Source organism: Eptesicus fuscus, chromosome 7 (assembly GCF_027574615.1).
Source record: "Eptesicus fuscus isolate TK198812 chromosome 7, DD_ASM_mEF_20220401, whole genome shotgun sequence".
Taxonomy (NCBI): domain Eukaryota; kingdom Metazoa; phylum Chordata; class Mammalia; order Chiroptera; family Vespertilionidae; genus Eptesicus; species Eptesicus fuscus.
The window spans coordinates 17,331,337-17,352,621 of NC_072479.1; the positions used below are offsets into that span (position 1 = coordinate 17,331,337).

The 21,285-nt window shown below is 44.7% G+C and overlaps 1 protein-coding gene across 1 annotated transcript in view; it reads left to right on the forward strand.

The window, feature by feature from the left end:
• Nucleotides 1-15,679, forward strand: part of TULP3 (TUB like protein 3) — an 82,899-nt gene extending 67,220 nt beyond the window's left edge. Inside the window, exons 5-12 of the mRNA XM_054718779.1 lie at nt 5,903-6,030; nt 6,406-6,603; nt 8,861-8,973; nt 9,856-9,961; nt 11,885-11,983; nt 12,612-12,783; nt 13,338-13,451; nt 15,360-15,679. Coding sequence (XP_054574754.1) covers nt 5,903-6,030; nt 6,406-6,603; nt 8,861-8,973; nt 9,856-9,961; nt 11,885-11,983; nt 12,612-12,783; nt 13,338-13,451; nt 15,360-15,394 — 965 coding nt within the window. The 3' untranslated portion in view covers nt 15,395-15,679. The remainder of the gene's footprint in view (nt 1-5,902; nt 6,031-6,405; nt 6,604-8,860; nt 8,974-9,855; nt 9,962-11,884; nt 11,984-12,611; nt 12,784-13,337; nt 13,452-15,359) is intronic.
• The last annotated feature ends 5,606 nt before the right edge of the window (nt 15,680-21,285 follow it).

The window sequence follows — 21,285 nt, forward strand, 5'->3', positions numbered from 1 at the left end:
TGGCCTCCACGGCACCTGAGCCCACGACCTGCCCCTGGGAGGGTGGGTCTGGGCTAGGGATCCACAGCCCCTCCCCCGCAACATCCCACCCAGCAGTGCGGAAGGGGGCAGCCTCCCTCCTTTCCAGGCCCCATCCCAGCGCAGAGGCTTGGGCACATTCTCACCCCCAACACTCTCCAAAAGCTGGGGAAAGAAGTTGCCACCTGCCCCGCCAGGACTGGCACCTCAGGCTCCCTACCCTCGAGATCCTGCACCCGGCCTCGCCAGTGGCTCCTGCTCCCCTCAGCCATCCGGCCACTGGCCAAGGAAGAGAGGAAAGGAGGAGGGAAGCTGCTGGTGCGAGTCCTCCGATTCAGCTGGCCTGCCTGAAAGCTCTCCCTCCCCCTGTGCCTTCCTGCTTGGCCTCTGCCGACAGGACCCCGCCCCTGATGTGCATTTGTCCAGGTTGCCGCCATCTTGGGAAGGTCAATGCCCAGCTGACTGCCAAGGCCTCAGGCAATAGACGCACCGCGGACGCCATGACAAAGAAGTCATGGAGGGTCAGGACACTGCCTCTTGTTGAAGCAGGTGCTGTGGGAGCAAAGGGACCAAAAGAAATGGTTATGTCCAATAGCCATCTAACTCCACATGTGGTGTGAGAATTAGTCATTGTTAGAGCCGAATTTAGTACTGGTGTGCCCCATTTTAAGCAGACCCCCCAAATAGGCGTACCATGTTGATAATTCACTTTACTACAGAAAGAATGCACAAAGATTCTTGAAATAAAATATTTTTGCACCTCATAGTACGAAATGTTTAAACATCATTAAAAATAATCTCTATGAGTAAAGGGAGTTGATGTTAGCAAAATCTAATATACCCAATTCAGAATGTCATTCAGAAATGCATCTACTGTGTAAAATCAAAGTATGGGATCTAGGGTTTGGATAAAGCAACTTTACTCTGCTCTACCTGCTCATCCCCTCAGCCTTATGCTTTGCACAAAAGTCTCAGTAAAGAGATGGAGTAGAAGTAAAAGTAATGCCTCATGGCACTGAAATTTATCAGTTTCTCCAACAAACATTTATAAAAGTTGTACTAACATTGTGCCTGTATTATAGAAACACAATACAGCTCTATCCCTATCTTCAAAGGGCTTAAAGTCTCTGTGAGTTCCCGGTAAGGTAAACCCGCAAACAGCCAAAGAAGGAGTAGGTTCCAGTACAATTCTTATTATAAAAATTACTGAGTGAAAAACTGTCCTCACTCTCCCCAGAACAAGAATTAAAAGGAGCAGGTAAATATAATGAATTAATCCGAACTCCTTCGGGGACCCCGACCCTCAGGGACTAACAGGTTTTGTGAGGCCTATAGTTTACTAAACCTGAAGCACTAATTTTAGGAGGGAGGATTTTTCAATAAGGTTCAAAAATGACCTTATTTAGAATAAGAAAATAAATTACAAATAACTATAGGCTTGGGGAATCTGTCCCTTTCTCTTTTAAATCGTTTCAGGCAGGTTATCCAAAATGCTGCTGGTGGCAACTTGCTTGCTCTCTCCCCCAGAACAAATCCAGCCCTCACAGGGGCTCCGAAGCTTCCTTAGCTTTACCATAAAAAAGTAAAATAAAAAAATTTTCAACAACACTCCTTTCTGGACAAAATTCTTTCTTTGTAAATTTTTAAATTTTATCAAAGTAGTAAATGCATAGTTCATATGTATCTTTTTTTTTTTCCTAATAGGTGTGTAGTGTAGTGGTATATCGTTGTTTTTATTCTATTGTTGACACTATTATAGATGTCTCCCATTTCCCCCTCTTTACCCTCCTCCACCCAGCCCCCCCAACCTCTGTTCATCACCACACTTTTGTCTATGTCCATCACGCTCCCCTCTGACCTCTGTCAGTCCCTCCCTCCTATATAATAAAATGCTAATATGCAAATAGACCAAACGGTGGAACAGCCAGTCGTTATGACACACACTGACCACCAGAGGGGCAGATGCTCAATGCAGGAGCTGCTCCCTGGTGGTCAGTGCGCTCCCACAGGGGGAGTGCCACTTAGCCAGAAGCCCTGAGTTGGGCTCACGGCTGGCGAGCACAGCAACAGTGGCAGGAGCCTCTACCGCCTCCGCAGCAGTGCTAAGGATGTCTGACTGCCGGCTTAGGCCCGCACGGGGAGTGGGCCTAAGCTGGCAGTCAGACATACCTCAAGGGCTCCAGACTGCGAGAGGGCACAGACCAGGCTGAGGGACACCTGTGAGTGCATGAATTTTGTGCACTTGGTCTCCAGTTTTTTTTATAATAGCTTTATTGAGATACTAATGGCCTGGTGTACGAAATTCATGCACGGGGTGGGGGGGGGGTCCCTCAGCCCAGCCTGCACCCTCTCCAACTCTCCAATCTGGGACCCCTTGGGGGATGTCCAACTGCCAGTTTAGGCCCGATCCCTGTGGGATCCCTGCAGGATCGGGCCTAACCTGGCAGTTGGACATCCCTCTTGTAATCTGGGACCTCTGTCTCCTAACCGCTCACCTGCCTGCCTGCCTGATTGCCCCTAATTGCCTCTGCCTGCCTGCCTGATCACCCCTAATTGCCTCTGCCTGCCTGCCTGATCACCCCTAATAGCCTCTGCCTGCCTGCCTGATTGCCCCTAATCACCTCTGCCTGCCTGCCTGATCGACCCTAACTGCCCTCCCCTGCAGGCCTGATCTTGCCCCAACTGGCCTCCCCTGCTGGCCTGATTGCCCCTGACCTCTTGCTGGCCTGATCTCGCCCCCCAACTGCCCTCCCCTGCCGGCCTATCACCCCTAACTGCCTCTGCCTCAGCTTCTACCACTATGGCTTTGTCCAGAAGGAAGTCAGATGTCTGGAAGATGGCTGGTCGACCTGGTCTAATTAGCACATTACCATTTTATTAGTATAGATAGATTATATAGGATAGCATTGCTTAAATGGGAGGAGGGTGGCCTTTTCAGCAGGAGGAGATGCTCTTGGCAGACAAAAATACATAATCCCTATATCTGGACTGATAGCCAGCCATATGCACTATACTGCCAAACTGGTCATTAAAAATTTGAACCACTTTCTTACACCTTACACCAAACAGCTGTTGCCCTTAAAACCCCTCCTCAGCCCCCACTTTAGGTTCTGCCTTCACAGTTCACCCAGATTAGGTTCTGATTGGTTGGTTTCTATGCTAGTCAGCATCAAAGGCTCTGCCTCCTAGGCAGCCATTGGCTCCTCGCAGTTCACCCAGATTTGGTTTTGATTGGTTGATTTCTATGCCAGTCAGCGTCAAAAGCTCCGCCTCCTAAGTAGCCATTGGCTCCTCACAGTTCACCCAGATTTGGTTCTGATTGGTCAGTTTCTATGCCAGTCAGTGTCTCTGGGCCTATCTCTGGGCCTAATCAGAGAGGCGGGGCTGATCAGCAGCCCCCACAGCTGCTGGCAAGGCCCAGAGAGAAAGAGAGGCAAGGGCTGATCAACAACTGCCACAGAGGCTGTGGATCAGACCCTGCTTCTCTCTCCGGGCCTCTCTCCAGGCCTGATCCGTAGCCCCCTCGGCAGTCAGTGCTGGGTCACCGCGCCTGCAGCGGCAGCAATCAGTGCTGGGTCCCCACAGCAACCCAGCACTGACTGCTGAGGGGGTTGCAAATCAGACCCTGCTTCTCTCTCCGTGCCTCTCTCCAGGCCTGATCCACAGCCCTTTGGCAGTCAGTGCTGGGTTGCTCTGACTGCAGGACTGACTTCCAGTTTTCGGTCATCCATTTGGTTGTTTTGGACGTTACAGACCCTGGCTCTTTATATATATAGATAATTCACATACCATACAATTTACTCATTTAAAGTGAACAATTCATTGGTTTTTAGTATATTCCCAGAGGTTTGCAACCATCATCACAATTTTAGAACATTTTCATGATCCCCAAAACAAACTTCATACCTATTACCAATCACTCCCTATTTCTCTCTAACCCCCTCCACCCCAAGCAACTACCAGTCTACTTTCCTTCTATCTCTGGATTTGCCTATTCCTGGCATTTCATATAAATAGAATCATACACTCTGTGGTCCTTCATGACTGGCTTCTTTCACTTAGCAGAGTTTTTTCAGTGTTCATTGTGTTGTAGCAGGTATCAGTACTTCATTCCACTTGATTGTTGAATGACATTACATTGTATGGATATGCCATATTTTGTTTATCTCTTCATCAGTTGATGGACAGTTGGGTTGTTTTCCACTTCTGACTATTATGAATAATGTTGCCGTGAACATTCATGTATAAGTATTTGTGTGAAAATATGTTTTCACTTGAGATGAATCTTCTGATTGGTCTTTATCTTATCTTTGTGTGTCCTTGAGAAAAGCTAACACCAATTTATTTGTTAACTGTGTAAAAGTAGATCATATTTGTCCGCACTCTGAATGTGGGTAGGAAATGGTTTGGAGAAAAAAAACCACACTGCTTGTTGTTAAATCTACTTATAAATTAATGATTTGGGGGCTATTTTAACTGTTACATGATGGATAACTTCACCCTATAGACTAAGCAAAAAAGGAAATTTAGTTTAGGTCTTAGCTTTGCCTCTTTTTCTCGCCCTGAGCCTCATACTTTTATATGTGAACTAGAGGCTGGATGCACGAAATTCGTGCAAGAGTAGGCCTTCCTTCCCCCTGGCTGCCAGCACTGGCTTCCCTCTGGCACCTAGGACCCAGGCTTCCCTCTAGCTGTCGGCAGGTACGTGGGACCCGGGCTTCCCTCGCAGCCCCGGCTTCGTCCAGAAGATTGTCCGGAAGGTCATCTGGAAGGACGTCTGGTCTAATTAGCATATTATGCTTTTATTATTATAGATGTGAGTACCCTACTTCTTATATAACATACATCACACTTTATGTTTGTGTTCCTTTCCTGGTATGTTCCATAAACAAATAAAAAACAAAACAAAAAATAAAACTACCAGTATCCCCTCTTCAAACTTATAAATATGAGGATAAAATAAAAGCATAGTTTTTTAAAAATTAAATTTGTTGGGGGTGACATTGATTAATAAAACATAGTTTTTAATAAAGTAGTTTTAAATTTTCTGTAAGAGGTGCTTCATGAATTCAAAGTAATAGTATTTCAGATATTCTCAACTTGAATTAATTAGACTAGAAATGAACAAAATATAGAGGAGAAAGTGACTGATTTAGATAACAATGGATCATTGAATTTTTTTATTTTGGTAAAATATACATTTTAACCATTTTGTGGTAGTTCTGTGGCATTAAGTACATTCACATTGTTGTGCAATTATCATCACTACCCATCTCCAGAACTTTTTCAATATCCCAAAATAAAAAACTGTATCTATTAAATAATAACTCCCCATTCTCCTCTCTCCTCAGCTCCTGCTAACCACCATTCTACTTTCTGTCTCTATGAATTTGACTATTCTAGGTGCTTCATGTAAGTGCAATCAATGGCAGTATTTGTCCTTTTGTGTCTGGCTTATTTCACTAAGCAGAATGTCTTCATGATTCATTCAGGTTATGGCGTGTATCAGAATTTCATTCCTTTTTATGGCTGACTAATAGCCCGTTGTATGTATGTATGTACCACAATTTGTTTATCTTTCATCAGTTGATGGGAATTTGGGTTGTTTCCACCTTTTGAATATAGTGAATAATGCTGCTGTGAACATTGGTGCACAAGTATCTGAGTCTCTGCTTTCAGTTCTTTTGTGTATATACTCAGAAGTGGAATTGCTGGGTCATATGGTAACTCTGTATTTAATTTTTTTAGGAACCACCATAATGATTTCCACTCAGTTTTACTTGCCACCAGCAATGCACAAGGGTTCCAGAACTTTTTCATCATCCCAAAATAAAACTCTGATTTTTAAAATGACTTTTGTTGACAGTTCTTCTTTTTCTGCTAGGTATCTCAGGTAGTTTGAACTTTGATGAGGAGACTGATGGGGAGGAAGAAGAAGGAAAAAAATTATCTCATTCACCATGTTCAGAGGCAGAGAGACCCAGTTCTGCATCCAGCCAGAAATCAACCATGGTATGTTGACCTGAAACTTCTTCCTTTGGAGCGAATTTATTTCCCAAATATACATTCAGTATTTAAATACCATTACTGAATGAGGGTTGCTTCAAAAGATTTAAGCTCTAATTTAGACGTAAAGTTCATGACCTCTAATTTCATGTCTCAAGCCAGCTATTGTGACACTATATCCCATTTTCATACTTAGCTCCTTCATCACTCCCAGTATTCATATACTTACCTAACTCCTCAGAGTTTTCTATTATTTTGTCAGAAGACTGAAGACATAGGGGTATAAATCAATAAGCTATTTTCTCCATTAAGTACTTCTCAAAGAGAGTATGAGGTTTTTCTGACTCTACCTCCTTTGCTCATGTATGGCTATTCTCTCAGGATACAGGAGCTTCAGGTACTTCAGCCCAACAAACTGATAACCAGCTGGGAGAAGTAAAGAATTTAGAGGATTTTGCTTATAGTTCTGCTCCTCGAGGTGTCACAGTAAAGTGTCGGATAACCAGGGATAAAAAAGGAATGGATCGGGGTCTCTTCCCCACTTACTTTATGCACTTGGAAAAGGATGAAAATCGGAAGGTATGAGAATTGATTCTTTTAAAAAATATATATTGCTATTGATTTCAGAGAGGAAGGGAGAGGGAGAAAGAGCTAGAAACATCAATGATGAGAGAGAATCACGAATCAGCTGCCCCCTCCATGCCCTCTACTGGGAATCAAGCCCGCAACCCAGGCATGTGCGCTGACCAGGAATTGAACCATGACCCCCTGGTTTATAGATCTACACTCAACTGCTGTGCCACACTGGCTGGGATTGATTCTTTTAAAAAAATTATTGATTTTAGAGAGAGGAAGAAAGAGAGAGAGAAACATCAATTTGTTGTTCTACTTATGCATTCATTGGTTGATTCTTTTTGGTTTTTATTGATTTCAGAGAGAGTACGGGAGAGGGAGATCTAAACATAAATGATGAGAGAGAATCACTGATCAGCTGCTTGAAACCTGTACCCTGACCAGGAATCAAACCCATGACCCTTTGGTGCACAGGACAACACTCTAACCATAGAGCAACACTGGCCAGGGCAAAAGAGCAAGTTTTAGGGAATAGAAGGAATTAGAAATATAGAAGAATATACAAATGAAAAATATTGTTTCTCACCCTAGAAATTCTAACTTACTTTGTACCTATGTTTGAGACAGTTTATACTTGCTAATGAACAATGTATTTTGTATTAATACCAGGTCTAAGTGGATGATTTTAGGGTCCTATAAATTAGATGGTGATAGTAAATATCATGGTTATAATTACCACTATTTATTGAATGTTTATGATGAACCAGGTATGTCCTAAATGCTTTATATAAATTATCACCTACAATTCTTATGACAGCCTGGTAAGATAGGATGTATATCCCTGCTTTATGGACAAAGTAACTGGGGTTTAAGAGCCAGATTCAGATCCATATGTTTGATTCCAAAGTCTCCCGTTAACTACTCCAACTCTTCTGCTTCCCTGTTATTGTCTAAGTCCAATAGGGTTTTAGCAAGGAAGCATAAAGAGAGTATTCATCTGAAAAAATTTTTAAAATATATTTTTATTTATTTCAGAGAGGAAGGGACGAGAGGGAGATAGAAACATCAATGATGAGAGAGAATCATTGATCAGCTGCCTCCTGCATGCCCCACAGTAGGGATCTAGCCCACAACTCAGGCTATATGCCCCAACTGGCAATCAAACCGTGACCTCCTGGTTCATATGTTGATGCTCAACCATGGAGCCACACTGGCTGGGCTAAAATCACAAAATTTTAAAAAATACAAAGAAAAACCCCCAATAAAATACAAAAAGGAATATTAGGACCGCAGTGACAGTAAAGAATGGGAAGGTTAGGTATTTAGGATCCTGTCTCCCGTAAAGTTGTAAAAACTCTTATTCATGGAATTGGATGAAGCTTTTTAAAAAAGTCACTAGATGTTTTTAGGGATAAAGTTTTACAGAGAACCAAGCTAGTGAATTTAGAAAAGTTACATAGTGGGGAAATACTGATAGTGAATTCTGAGAAGCGTTATGAGGGAAAAGGGATCAAGACCCACAGATTGGTCTTCTCTGAGAAAATGCCAAGTGGTGATGACACTGGTGCTGAGGTAGGATGAGACCCTGTGGGTTGTGGTGGGAGGCCCAAGTGACTTCTGTCTATGGTGGGGATTGAGGCCACGGAGTTTGTGAGGCAAGGCCAAGGCCAAGGCCAAGGGGTGATGCCCCTCACTAAGCTCAGTCGCCTGGTCAAAGACACAGTTAAATCCCTGGAGAAGATCTCTCTCCTCTGCCTGCCCATCAAGGAATCTGAGATGGTTGATTTTTTTTTCGTAGGGGCATTCTTCAAGGATGAGGTTTTTAAAGATTATGTCCTTGTAAAAGCGGACTCGTGCTGGCCAGCAGACCAGGTTCAAGGCATTTGTCACCACTGGGAATGCAACGGACATGTTGGTCAGGGTGTTACATGCCACAGGGAAGTAGCTACTGCCATCTGTGGGGCCGTCATGCTTACCAAGTTCTCCGTAGTCCTTGTGTGGCCAGGCGACTGAGGGAACAAGATCAGCAAGCCCCACACTGTCCCTGTAGAGTGAGTGGGCGATGGTGCTCTGTGCTGGTGGCCTTGTCCCCACCGCCGGGGGCATTGGCATGGTCTCCGGCCTGGGCCAAAGGAGCTGCTGCTGATGGACGGCATCGAGGACGGCCGCACCTTGGGTAGGGGCTGCAAAGTGAGAAGGTAGAACAAACCATCGCAATTCTCTTGACTTCATTTTTAACTGACCTTCTTTTCTCTTTTTCCAGATATTTCTTCTTGCTGGTAGAAAACGGAAAAAGAGCAAAACATCCAACTACCTTATCTCCACTGATCCAACAGATTTATCTCGTGAAGGGGAAAGTTATGTTGGCAAACTCAGGTGAAAGCATCCTTGTATCACTATCCTATTCTTTCTGGTACTTTTATTCTTATTGTAAAAAATAATACAAATGGAGCCACTTGAAAATGGACTCAGACAATGGACACAGACACTGGGGTGGTGGGGGCTTGCCCGGGTGGGAATGACTGGGTGGGTGGCGGGGAGGTGTTGTCAATTGGGGAAAAAGGAGACATATGTAAAACTGTAGACAATAAAAAAAAAAGAGAGAGAGAGAGCTGCCACCCCAGAGGAATTGACTTGCATGTCTTATGCCTCAAACCTTTGAAATGTTAAAACAGGGCAAAATAACCTTTGGACTGGGCCTAAAACGGTATTGTGCCAAGATAACAAGAAAGCAGATAGTATGACTACCAGACTGATGGCTGTTTGACTAAGAATTAAAAACCCTGTTCAGAATTAGTGTCACTATGCTCGCTTATCTGCACTAATAGCAGTGCCGCCCCCATAGTGATGTAATTGTTCCCCTTCCCTTCTCATATATAGCTCTTGCCTTTATCTCCTAATGGCAGCACCAACAGTGCTTCCCAAATAGCTATTCTTTTTTTTTTTTTTTTTTTAAATCTCAAATAAATAACTGTTGCCTCTCGCTCAGCCTTTTATTTTTGGGTTAACAATGTAGTTTCAAAAAAATCTATATCTTTTTTACAGTGAGCATATATTAATGTTGTATAATATAAAGAAAAATAAGTTAAAAGAAAATCTAAGTCCTTTCATTGTTTTAATGAGAGATCTTTGAAAAGTGATGAGGAACATTTAGATATTTGGAGAACAGGCAGTTATTCTGTTACACACCTCTCCTAGATTGTGTTTGTGGAAGAAAAAAATATAGATCATTATGATGATTATTTCTTTTGATTCTAGATCCAACCTCATGGGGACCAAGTTTACAGTTTATGACCATGGTGTCAGCCCAGCCAAGGCCCGAGAAAAGGCCCACAGCCGGCAGGAGCTGGCAGCCATCTGTTATGTAAGTGCTGTCCTCGGAATGTACTCTTTTCCTTAACTTCCTGATGTCCTGCTGGACCCACACTGAACTCGTAATCCTCCCTCCCAAGCTTGTTTCTATTTCTGTGATCCCCTTTTCTGTTACTGGAATCATTTTCTCTATTCAAGTTTTATTTATGAATTGCCAAGTTCATTTATTCTTTTACTGTGTAATATGTTTTGCCTTCTCTTTACCTAATGCCATTGGATTACCACAGACCTTCATGACCTCTTAATCCATTGGCCAGAGGCTACAATAAATTACAAATTGATCTCTTTGCTTTTAGTCTTTTCTATCTAGTTTATTCTATACTGCTGCCAGATAAATCTTCCTAAAACAGAACTCCAGTTGAACCTGCTGTTCTCCTGTTTCAAATCTTGTATGACTTCCCATTGTGTACAGAATAAAGCCCTAACACTTTAGCCTTTCCTTTCAGACTGTCCTAGTGGAACTCTCCCTCCTGTTGCCATCATTCTGTCCACACAACTCTCCTGTTTTATCCACCATATGATCTTCCCTCTCCTGAGAGCCTTCCCTTTTCCCTTCCTTGCCTTTACCATATCAACTGATGTCACCAGAGAAGTCTTTCCTGACCACTGGATGTGGTTGACATTCCTTTGTATACGTCTGCATGGCACCCAGTGCTTCCTTTCAGAGTTGTTGCTTGATCCCAAAGTCTCAACGTGCATGACTATGCATGACTTTCGTGTGTGTACATGTGCATATGTATATGAATATACACACAAACATATATCCACCTATTTGATGTGCTTATTTTATACATATAATCTGCCTGGCTTGACAGGCATTTGAGATTTTACCTCCTGATAGAGGCTCCATTTAACCTTTTGCACTCGGATGTCGAGTGTGACTTGACACGGTTAGCATCGGTAGCAGCTCGTATGTCGAGCCACACTCGACACGTAGTTTCACCGCGGGGGAAGGGGGATTTTTGTCTATTTTTCCAGTATCTTTTCTTGTTTTCATTAGCATGAAAGGACAAGTAAAATGTAAATGCCGTCTCAACTGATGCCAAAAAAGAAAAAATGAAAAACCGATAACGCATGTGAAATTTATTAGGAAACTAGTACATGATCTTGTTGGAGAATTCAGAGATGGTACACTAACTTCCAGGGGTAGATTATTATCCACTAACTTAGAGCAACGTTTAGATGGAAAGCTCCATATAGTCACACCTGACCCTAACAAAAAACACAAAGATTGTGTTGTTTGTTCTAACAGAAAAATCAAAGGAGGAAGAAGAGAGACGATTTATATTTGCGAAACATGTGAATGTAAACCAGGTCTTCATGTGGGTGAATGTTTCAAAAAATATCACACCATGAAAAATTATAGAGATTAAAATTACTCTTTAAATGTATCAATAATTTGAAATATAAAAAAATCCAAATAAATAAGTTTGTATGAAAAGAAACTTCAGTTTTTTATTCTACTGCTGCGCTTTGTAAAATCTGGGGTATTTAAAAAATTAAATCCTGAGTAGAATAAAGGAATCGAGAAAAAAGCAAGCGAGTGCAAAGGGTTAATTTACACGTAATTCTCACTGTAGATCAGAAAGTGCTATACCCTCATTGGGACAAAAATATTTATCGATGACAAAATTGGACAGTTTGCTCACAGTTATCTCAAAGTTCATTTAAGATTAAAGAATAAGAGTAAATTTTCAAGCCAGTATAATCTATTTTAAATTCAAATGTTCAAATTAGGTTTAAAAAAGAGAAAAATAATTATGACCCTGGTTTTGATTTTCTGTCTCTTTGTTTAAACTACAGTAATAAGCAGCTTTAGTACTCTTGACATTGTCAGCATTTTACATGCCCAAGTGAGTCTTGCGTGAAGAATGTGGTCTTGTTTTCATTTCTGTCTTATTTACCTATCTTCCAGGAGACAAATGTGTTTGGATTTAAAGGTCCTAGGAAGATGTCTGTGATCATTCCAGGAATGAATATGAATCATGAACGGATCCCATTTCGGCCACAAAATGTAAGAATATATTTAATCAGCAAAGGATTCTAAAAGACAAGAATACAATATAGAAGAGTCAATCCAAAAATTATTGATTCTTCCAGAACTGGAGTATTGCTCATACTCTTATTTATGTAATTAGTTAATTTATTTGTACATTTTAATTGATTTCTTTTAGAGAGAGAGGAAGGGAGAGGGAGATAAACATTGATGTCAGAGAGAAATATCGATTGGTTCTCCCGTAGGCACCCCAGCTGGGGTCTGAACCCACAACCTGAGCATGTACCCTGACCAGGAATCGAACCGGTGACCTTTTGGTGCCAGGGATAATGCTCCAACTAACTGCGCCACAACGGCCAGGGCCCTCATACTCTTCTTTAGGAGAGCCATCATTCCAGAACCTCAGGAGAAGTACATTGCAGAGCAATTGCTAGAGTGCTTGATTTGCAACCTCTTAATCTGCAAAGACAGATGCTAATCTTTAAGAATAAAAAAACCCCAGCTTAATTTTTTGCTTTCTTTGTTTCTGCTTTACTTTGTTCCTGAAATGGAGGAAATAGTCCCCTGTCCACCTTCTCCGTCAGGGTTGCAAGCAAATTGTTTCTTATGGTTCTCAGGACAGAGTAATGATTTTCCTTTCAAACAGGACCATGAGAGCTTGCTTTCAAAATGGCAAAACAAAACCATGGAGAACTTGATTGAGCTGCACAACAAGGCCCCAGTGTGGAATGATGACACTCAGTCCTATGTCCTGAACTTCCATGGCCGGGTCACTCAGGCATCTGTGAAGAACTTCCAGATAGTCCACGAAAATGACCGTAAGCCACAGGAAGGGCTGGTTGGGAATGGGAGGGAGGCTATTCTTACATGGTGGGGAAATGAACACTTCCTGTCACTGATAGGAACCTACATTCAGGAGAGAATTATCTGAGAAAGAAATGACTTACAACAGTGTTACAGTAAAACTTTTGAACTACTGTCTTGAGGAGGGCTGAAGAGAGGGAGAGATTTCTCCCGGTGGCCAACCAGAGAAGTCGTAGAGGAGGCTGTTTGGGAAGCAAATGCAAATGACCTTCCTCACCCAGTAAAGGGTCCTGGCAGCTCTAGCTCACGGAGCGTGTACTGTCCCCAGCCAGCTGCTCTGTCTTTCTCTCCTCTTTCCCTTTCATCTGGCCAGGAGGAGTCTCCGTCCCCTGTAGTTGAGAGGAATCATAACAGAAACTTTGCTCATGGTTAGCAGATATTCTTTGTAATAAATCTTTCCATTCTTCTAAAAGTTGCCCATTTTGAAGAGACCCGCTGATTAACTGTAACTGACCTATTCCCCAGTACAGCCACATTATCTTCTAACTCATGTTTTCTCTGTTTCTAGCTGACTATATTGTCATGCAGTTTGGACGTGTGGCAGACGACGTGTTCACTCTGGACTACAACTACCCGCTGTGTGCACTCCAGGCCTTCGCCATTGGGCTTTCTAGCTTTGACAGTAAGCTGGCGTGTGAGTGAGACAGAAGCACGTACACAGCTGGACTTCCTCACTATAGAGCTTTCGGGAGCAGATATTGCCTCCCTGGCTCTTGGCCCAGGGCATAAAAAGAGACAGTCTGTCCCTCTTGGAATAATCCCCGAATGTATGTACGTATATGTAGCTATACGTATATGTATGTACATATATACATATGTACACACACACACCTCTCTGCCTTTCACAGATCTGGTCAAGGGGTGCAGTTTAACATAGGTGAGACATTATTCAAAGTACAGGAAGGTTCTTGTCCAGAACACATTCTGAATCCTGAGGTTATTGTCCCTAACAGATTCTGTGCCTCAAAAGTTGGATTTCCTGTGCTTGGAAACTTGCAGCTAGAGTCAGGTTCTAATAATTAGATGCTTGGGTCTCTCTTTTGAAGACCTTTTCAGAGAAGGGACAGTTCCCTAAATTCACTTTAGTCTCTAGGTCTGCAAATGTTTTCACTAAACGGCCAGATCATCTCTCTTGCAATTACCCAGTTCTGTCATTGCAAAAGCAGCCCTAGTCTGTTCATACAGGAGCGAGTGTGACCGTGTTCCAGTGAAACAGGCAGCAGCCAGATTTGGCCTGTGGGCTGTAGTTTCCCAACCTCTGCTTCCGGTGTATCTCTATACTCGCTGGACTTGGGCATTTCCAAAATGGGCTTGTCATCACGAGATTATATGAGTGGGAAATGGGTATCTCTAGGAAGCAATAGCAGATTGGATCCAAAGAGTCACTCGGCTGCATTCACTGTCACAAAGCATTACCTTGTTTTGGTGACGATGGTTCCTAGGATATCATTTACCATCAGAACTTGGAACCCCCAAGTCCGTGATAATTTTGTCCACACAGGTGGCTTAATTCTGCTGTCCTACCCGACACACCCATGGGACAAGGCACTGCCAGCCACTTTACCTTCCCTGAGAGAAGAGCTAATGCACAGCAGGAAATTAGCCTAGAATTGCATTGTCTTCATCACAGGGAGTGTGGTACTTGTTGCTTAAGAGTTACCTCACAGTCCCCATGATGCTTGGAGGTCCTGATGCTGCAGCCCCCTCTTCCCTTTCTCCCCTCAGAGCAGACTGGCTGGCACCAATCTCAGTCAGAGTGGCTATGGCCAAATTTGTGATCAGTGATGTGAGAATTTTATAGAGTTGTCTTAATTTCAGTTTAGACTGAAAACAAAAACCTAAGAGGTGATTTAGTCTAATTAAGACTGAGAGTAATTTGACAGTTGCCTTCACTTTCAATCCAGGAGTGCCTCCCACAGCTATGTAACTATGGAGACATTAGTAGAGAAGGACACACATGCCTTTAGACCATGTAAGAAGTAAGAGATCATTATGTATCAAAACTTCCATTGTCATCATCAAGGGAGGTGGCAGGCGAGGCTTGGTGAGGACCAGCCAGCTGACTGAGCTCTGTGGACCTTGTTGGGCAGCACTTCGGGCCTTTCTTCTTGACATAAATATTAGCTCCCTACAGCCTAGTTCACTGGTACAGATCAAGCTCTTGTCACTCTTCCTCACAGATCAGGAGTTCTGCTAAGTTGTTCAGGTTATTAGCACCTCCCAACGACTCTGCTACCAGCTCACCGGTCTCAGTGTATCTGAATCCAATACCTGTGTGAGTTCTGCATTCAGTATTGCTCAGCTCCCAAGACTTGGTGCATTTAGCTCTTTGCCGGCATGGGCCAAGGACTCAGTGGCTGTTGTGCCATTCCGGTTCCCTTCTGTGGACTTCCTTCTTGCCTTTGCTTCCTGTGGCCCTGTGCTCCACATCAAATAGCAGTGTGAAAGCAGGAGTCTGGGAGATGAAAAGGCCCTTGTCCCCCGCTGGAAAGTCCTTGCTGTGTTTTGACAAGATCGGTTTCTATCTCAGGCATGCCTGCTTCCCATCAAGTGCCTCCTTCATAGAAGTGCCCAAAGCCCTTCAGACCTCTGGCACCACCTTCCTCGTGTACTGTCAAACGAGCTGCCCTCCTTGAAAACAAAGCCGTTCAGTTATCTCTGGATGCAGTAATTGACAACATCTGGAGAAGGGAGTCTCATGGCCTGACCAGATCTAACCCTGCTTCTTCCTGCTCACTCTGGCTAAGAGATTTATACCCCAGCTTCATGTACTTGCTGCTTGAATGTGTAGGTGATTGGTTTTACATACGTCATATTTATACCTTTTGTATGCTATAGAAATAAAAAATAATTTATATAAAAACGAGGTGTCGCCAGTCTTTTCAAAGTCCCATCCATTACATAGTTCCTTCTGTCATGTTCTGTAATAATACATTTCATCACTTGGCAATAGTGGACTAATCTTTAAGGAAGCATCACTATAAACTCTCATAGAGTCGGGCCAGTTTTATGTACTTTAAAAAATATGTATGTTTTTAGAAACTTTAAAGAGAGAGGAAGAGCCTAACCGGTTTGGCTCAGTGGATAGAGCGTCGGCCTGCGGACTGAAAGGTCCCAGGTTCGATTCCGGTCAAGGGCATGTACCTTGGTTGTGGGCACATCCCCAGTAGGGGGTGTGCAAGAGGCAGCTGATAGATGTTTCTCTCTCATCCATGTTTCTAACTCTCTATCCCTCTCCCTTCCTCTCTGTAAAAAAAAAAATCAATAAAATATATTTTTTTTTTTTAAAGAGAGAGAGAGAGAGGGAGGGAGGAAGGGCCCAGCCAGCATGGCTCAATAGATGAGCATCAACCCATGAAGCAGGAAGTCATGGTTCGAGTCCCAGTGAGGGCACATGCCTGGGTTGTGGGCTCGATCCCCAGTGTGGGGCATGCAGGAGGCAGCTGATCAATAACTCTCTCATCAATGATGTTTCTCTCTCTCTGCCTTCCTCTCTGAAATCAATAAAAATATATTTTTTAAAAGGGTGGTGGGGAGGGAGAGGGAGAGATAGAAACATTGATGAGAGAGAAACATCCACTGGCTGCCTCCTGCATGCTCCCCACTGAGGACTGAGCCTGCAGCTCAGGCATGTGTTCTGACTGGTAATCGAACTGAGAACCTTTTGGTTCATGGATCGATGCTCAACCACTGAGCCACACCAGCTGGGCCAGTTTTATATATTTTCAATGACCAGGAATAATATCAGTGATTATTGACATGAAAGCTATCAGCAAATGTTATTTAAAAATCTAAAACAGGCCTGCAAAAGGTTCTTTTTGATCAGAAGTTTAGTGAATCATAAAAGAAGCTAGTATTGCCCGGCTGGTGTGGATCAGAGGTTGAGCACTGACTTAGAACAGGAGGTCATGGTTCGGTTCCTAGTCAGGGCACATGCCTGGATTGCGGTCTTGACCCCCAGTGTGGAGCATGCAGGAGGCAGCCAATCAATGATTCTCTCATCACTGATGTTTCTATCTATTCCTCTCTGAAATCAATAAAAAAAAAAAAAAAGAAACTAGCATCAGTTTGCTTCCTTTACATCAGTGGTTGCCAACCTTTCGGGCCTCACGGATCACCAGTGGTCCGCGGACCACCAGTTGGCGACCACTGCTTTAGACAGCATTACAGGTGCAGAAATGAAGTGATGGGTCAACTGAGGCAAAATCCCTGGGTTCTGGCCCTTTTTCTGCCAGTGATTTGTTATATGCCTCTTTCCGCATCTGTCAATTGAGTGAGTTTGAATTACATGACCTTCAATTTTTGAATGCCATGGTTCTCCCCACTCATGCTGGCAACAGTCTGGAATTTCCATAAATATGTTTTGAATTGATCTCTGGTTACCTCCTGGACAGCTACAAGTTGTTCATGGCTGAAGATACTGCTCGGGGCAGAATGTACAGACCTTAGGAAAAGACGGTGTGTGCTGAGCGAGCTAAGGAACCAGAGGGGAGATTCTGGAATGGTGGGTGTGCACGATGTAGAAAAAGTATAATCTTACTCTGAGGAAGTGCAGGACCTTAAAGCTGCTTTTCCCTAATCCCTGGAGACATCTTGCTCCATGGAGAAAATCCTGGGATGCTGCAAGCTGCCCTTCTCCTCAGCCTCAGCTCCCCCTCTGGATAGAATGGCTCCTACCTGTGTACTCATGCCATATGTCTTCTTCTTTCCATCTATAGTCTTCTTTTAAATTTCCTCATGTGGACCCTAGCTTAGGGTTTGCCAAAGACTGATCAGATTCCGTCCCCCCCGTCATAACACGTTTCTTGACCAACTGCATGTTGGATTTTTTATCTCCTCTCCCCACTTTGGTTCCCTAGTTATCATAGTCAGTGTATATTCTTTAAAAGTCTTACAGTCTTTTTTATAGACCAACACAGAATTCCCCTCCACAAAAAAAGGACGCCACAGTAAATGCAGGATTTGCCACTGATGCTGTCAGAACTTTAGGCAAGCCCTAATTATGTCACAGATGGTTTCATGGCACCACCTACTGGCCAAGGATGCACATTACAAATGTATTAAAGTGAATAGCACAGATTCTGCAACCCAATGAGGGAGTTAGCAAGGGCTCAGGGTGACTTCAACGACTGGACCTTACAATGTTTCCACTAGAGTTGTGCTATAGCATGACTCTTTTCTGGATGATGGAGACAGTAATATTTCTAGAGTGTAGAAACCAGTTGTGGTAGTCCAGGTAAAATGCCTGGGATCTGGCACATAGGATGGTGGCAAATATTATGTTTATTCATATTTTTTTAAAATAAAACTGCTGGATCCGGATGAGGCCTCGCGCACCTAGGTCCGGGAGAGGCCACGCACCCCTGGGTCCAGGTGAGGCCATGTGTCCCTGGATCCGGGTGAGGCTGGGTCCTGGGTCCGGGTGAGGCCACGCGCCCCTGGGTCTGGGAGAGGCCACGCGCCCCTGGGTCCGGGTGAGGCCATGTGTCCCTGGATCCGGGTGAGGCCTCGCGCACTTAGGTCCGGGTGAGGCCACGCACCCCTGGGTCTGGGAGAGGCCACGCGCCCCCGGGTCCGGGTGAGGCCATGTGTCCCTGGATCCGGGTGAGGCCTCGTGCCCCTGGGTCCGGGTGAGGCCACGCGCCCCTGGGTCTGGGAGAGGCCACGCGCCCCCGGGTCTGGGTGAGGCCATGTGTCCCTGGATCCGGGTGAGGCCTCGTGCCCCTAGGTCCGGGTGAGGCCACGCGCCCCTGGGTCTGGGAGAGGCCACGCGCCCCCGGGTCCGGGTGAGGCCATGTGTCCCTGGATCCGGGTGAGGCCTCGCGCACCTAGGTCCGGGTGAGGACACGCGCCCCTGGGTCTGGGAGAGGCCATGCACCCCTGGGTCCGGGTGAGGCCATGTGTCCCTGGATCCGGGTGAGGCTGGGTCCCGGGTCCGGGTGAGGCCATGTGTCCCTGGATCTGGGTGAGGCTGGGTCCTGGGTCTGGGTGGGGCCTTGCGCACCTAGCTCCGGGTGAGGCCACTCGCCCCTGGGTCTGGGAGAGGCCACGCGCCCCCGGGTCCAGGTGAGGCCATGTGTCCCTGGATCCGGGTGAGGCTGGGTCCTGGGTCCGGGTGAGGCCTCGCGCACCTAGCTCTGGGTGAGGCCACGCGCCCCTGGGTCTGGGAGAGGCCACGCGCCCCCGGGTCTGGGTGAGGCCATGTGTCCCTGGATCTGGGTGAGGCCTCCCGCACCTAGGTCCAGGTGAGGCCACGCGCCTCTGGGTCTGGGAGAGGCCACGTGCCCCTGGGTCTGGGTGAGGCCACGTGCCCCTGAGTCCGGGTGAAGCCGTGCCCCTGGGTCTGGCCGAGACCAAACCAGAGGGAGTCGGACCTCCGTTACCACCATTTGTCCACCATCCAGAGCTGAGGAGTCAGTGCTGACATGTGCACATAAGGAACTGGTGGACATTGAAATTGGGTCTCTAAAGAACTGTTGGTCCAGAAAGAAACTCACTACAGACTGATTCATTTGCCTGTCAGCATAACTATTATTGCTCGTCTCACATTCAGTTCTTATAAGTATATCTCTAGGGACACATGATCTCTCTCATCTAGGGGAAATGATGAACAACATAGACGGATGAACAAGAACAGAACCAGAAACAAGGAGGCATCGATCGGACTAGCGGGCCTCAGAGGGGGGATAGGGGAGGGTGGGGGGAGGGGGGAGAGATCAACCAAAGGACTTGTGTGCATGCATATGAGCCTATCCAACGGTTAAGTTCAACAGGGGGTTGGGGCATCCGTGGGGAGGGGTATAGGATGGAAATGGGGGGATGAGGACAAATATGTGACACCTTAATCAATAAAGAAATTTAAAAATAAAATAAAATAAAATAAAACAGTGCATCTCAGTTGATTTTTTTTTAGCCATCCAGTTACATAAAATAATTTGTAAATGCTCATAAAACAATTTTAGATGATTTTCCAGGGACTATGTTGAGAAGAATGAAAAACATATTTTTTTTCTGAGTAATTAAATATCCATGTTCTAGTCTCAGTTCTGATCCTACCCTACATTCCTTACTCTGTACCATCTCTCCGTTTCTACTTGAAGGCACAGCCCAGGCCAAAATAGCCCTGATGTTAATGCAAGTTTTAAAAATATGAAATGGGTGTCTCTGACTTGTTCTGGCTCTGCCTAGTTTTTTGGTCCCTCAGGCCCAAGCTCCTTTGCATGTTGCCTTTGGGCCTGGCTGTGGCCCAAGCGTTGGAGTGCAAGGAAAGAGAGTGAACTACACAGAGGGTACAGCTGGGGGGTGGGGGGGAGTGGCAGTGGGAGTGCTCCCAGTCAAATTACCACCTTCTACTACACATTTTGGTTTAACAGTGGTTCTTAAGCCTCGTTTGTTTGTTTTTTAAATATATTTTTATTGATTTTAGAGAGGAAGGGAGAGGGAGAGAGAGAGAAACATCAATGATGAGAGAGAATCATTGATTGGCTGCCACCTGCACGCCCCCTACTGGGGATTGAGCCCACAACCCAGGCATGTGCCCTTGAGCAGACTCAAGCCTGGGACCTTTCAGTCTGCAGGCTGACACTCTGTCCACTGAGCCAGACCGGCCAGGGCAGGCCTCGGGGTTTTAACATGTAGTTAAGTACTATCTACTCAGGTTCTGTTTCTTATGATTTTCAAGGACTTCGAGTGTAATAATCCAGTAGTTCTCTCTCCTCTGTAGTCTTGGGGCAGGAAAGTTAGGAAGGAAGAATGGTCTGAGAGGAAAGGAGGGTGACAGGCAGGCGAAAGCTAGGAATTAGATCAAGATTTTTTAAAGTGGAGTCTAAATGCAATTTCTAGGGTCCTAAGGCATGCTCAGGGCAAACTAATCAATGCAAGATAAAAATATTACTTAAAAAAAAGTAATGATTTTGCTTTTGGTTAGTCTTATGTATCAGATATATAGATACAAATTTTAAATAGTAATAACTTCAAAAATTTAAAGACTAGCCCTGGCCGGTGTGGCTCAGTTGGTTAGAGCATCATCCCATGCACTGACGGTCGTAGGTTTGATTCCTGGTTCAATTCCCGGTCAGGGCACATACCCAGGTTTTGGGTTCCATCCCCGATTGGGGTTCATTTGGGAGGCAACTAATCGATGCTTCTCTCTCACATCAATGTTTCTCTCTCCCTCTCCCTCTTCTTTCCTCTCTATTTAGAGTCAATGAAAAGCATATCCTCCAGTGAGGATTAAAAAAAACAAATTACTTGCCTGGCCGATGTGGCTCAATTGGTGGAGTATCATCTTGTGCACCGGGAGGTTGCTGGTTCGAATTCCAATCAGGGCACACACCCAGATTGCTGGCTCAATTCCCAGTAGGGGGCGTGCAAGAGGCAGCCGATTGATGATGGTTCTTATCGATGTTTCTATCTCTCTTTCCCTCTCTCTCTCAAAATCAATAAAAACATATTTT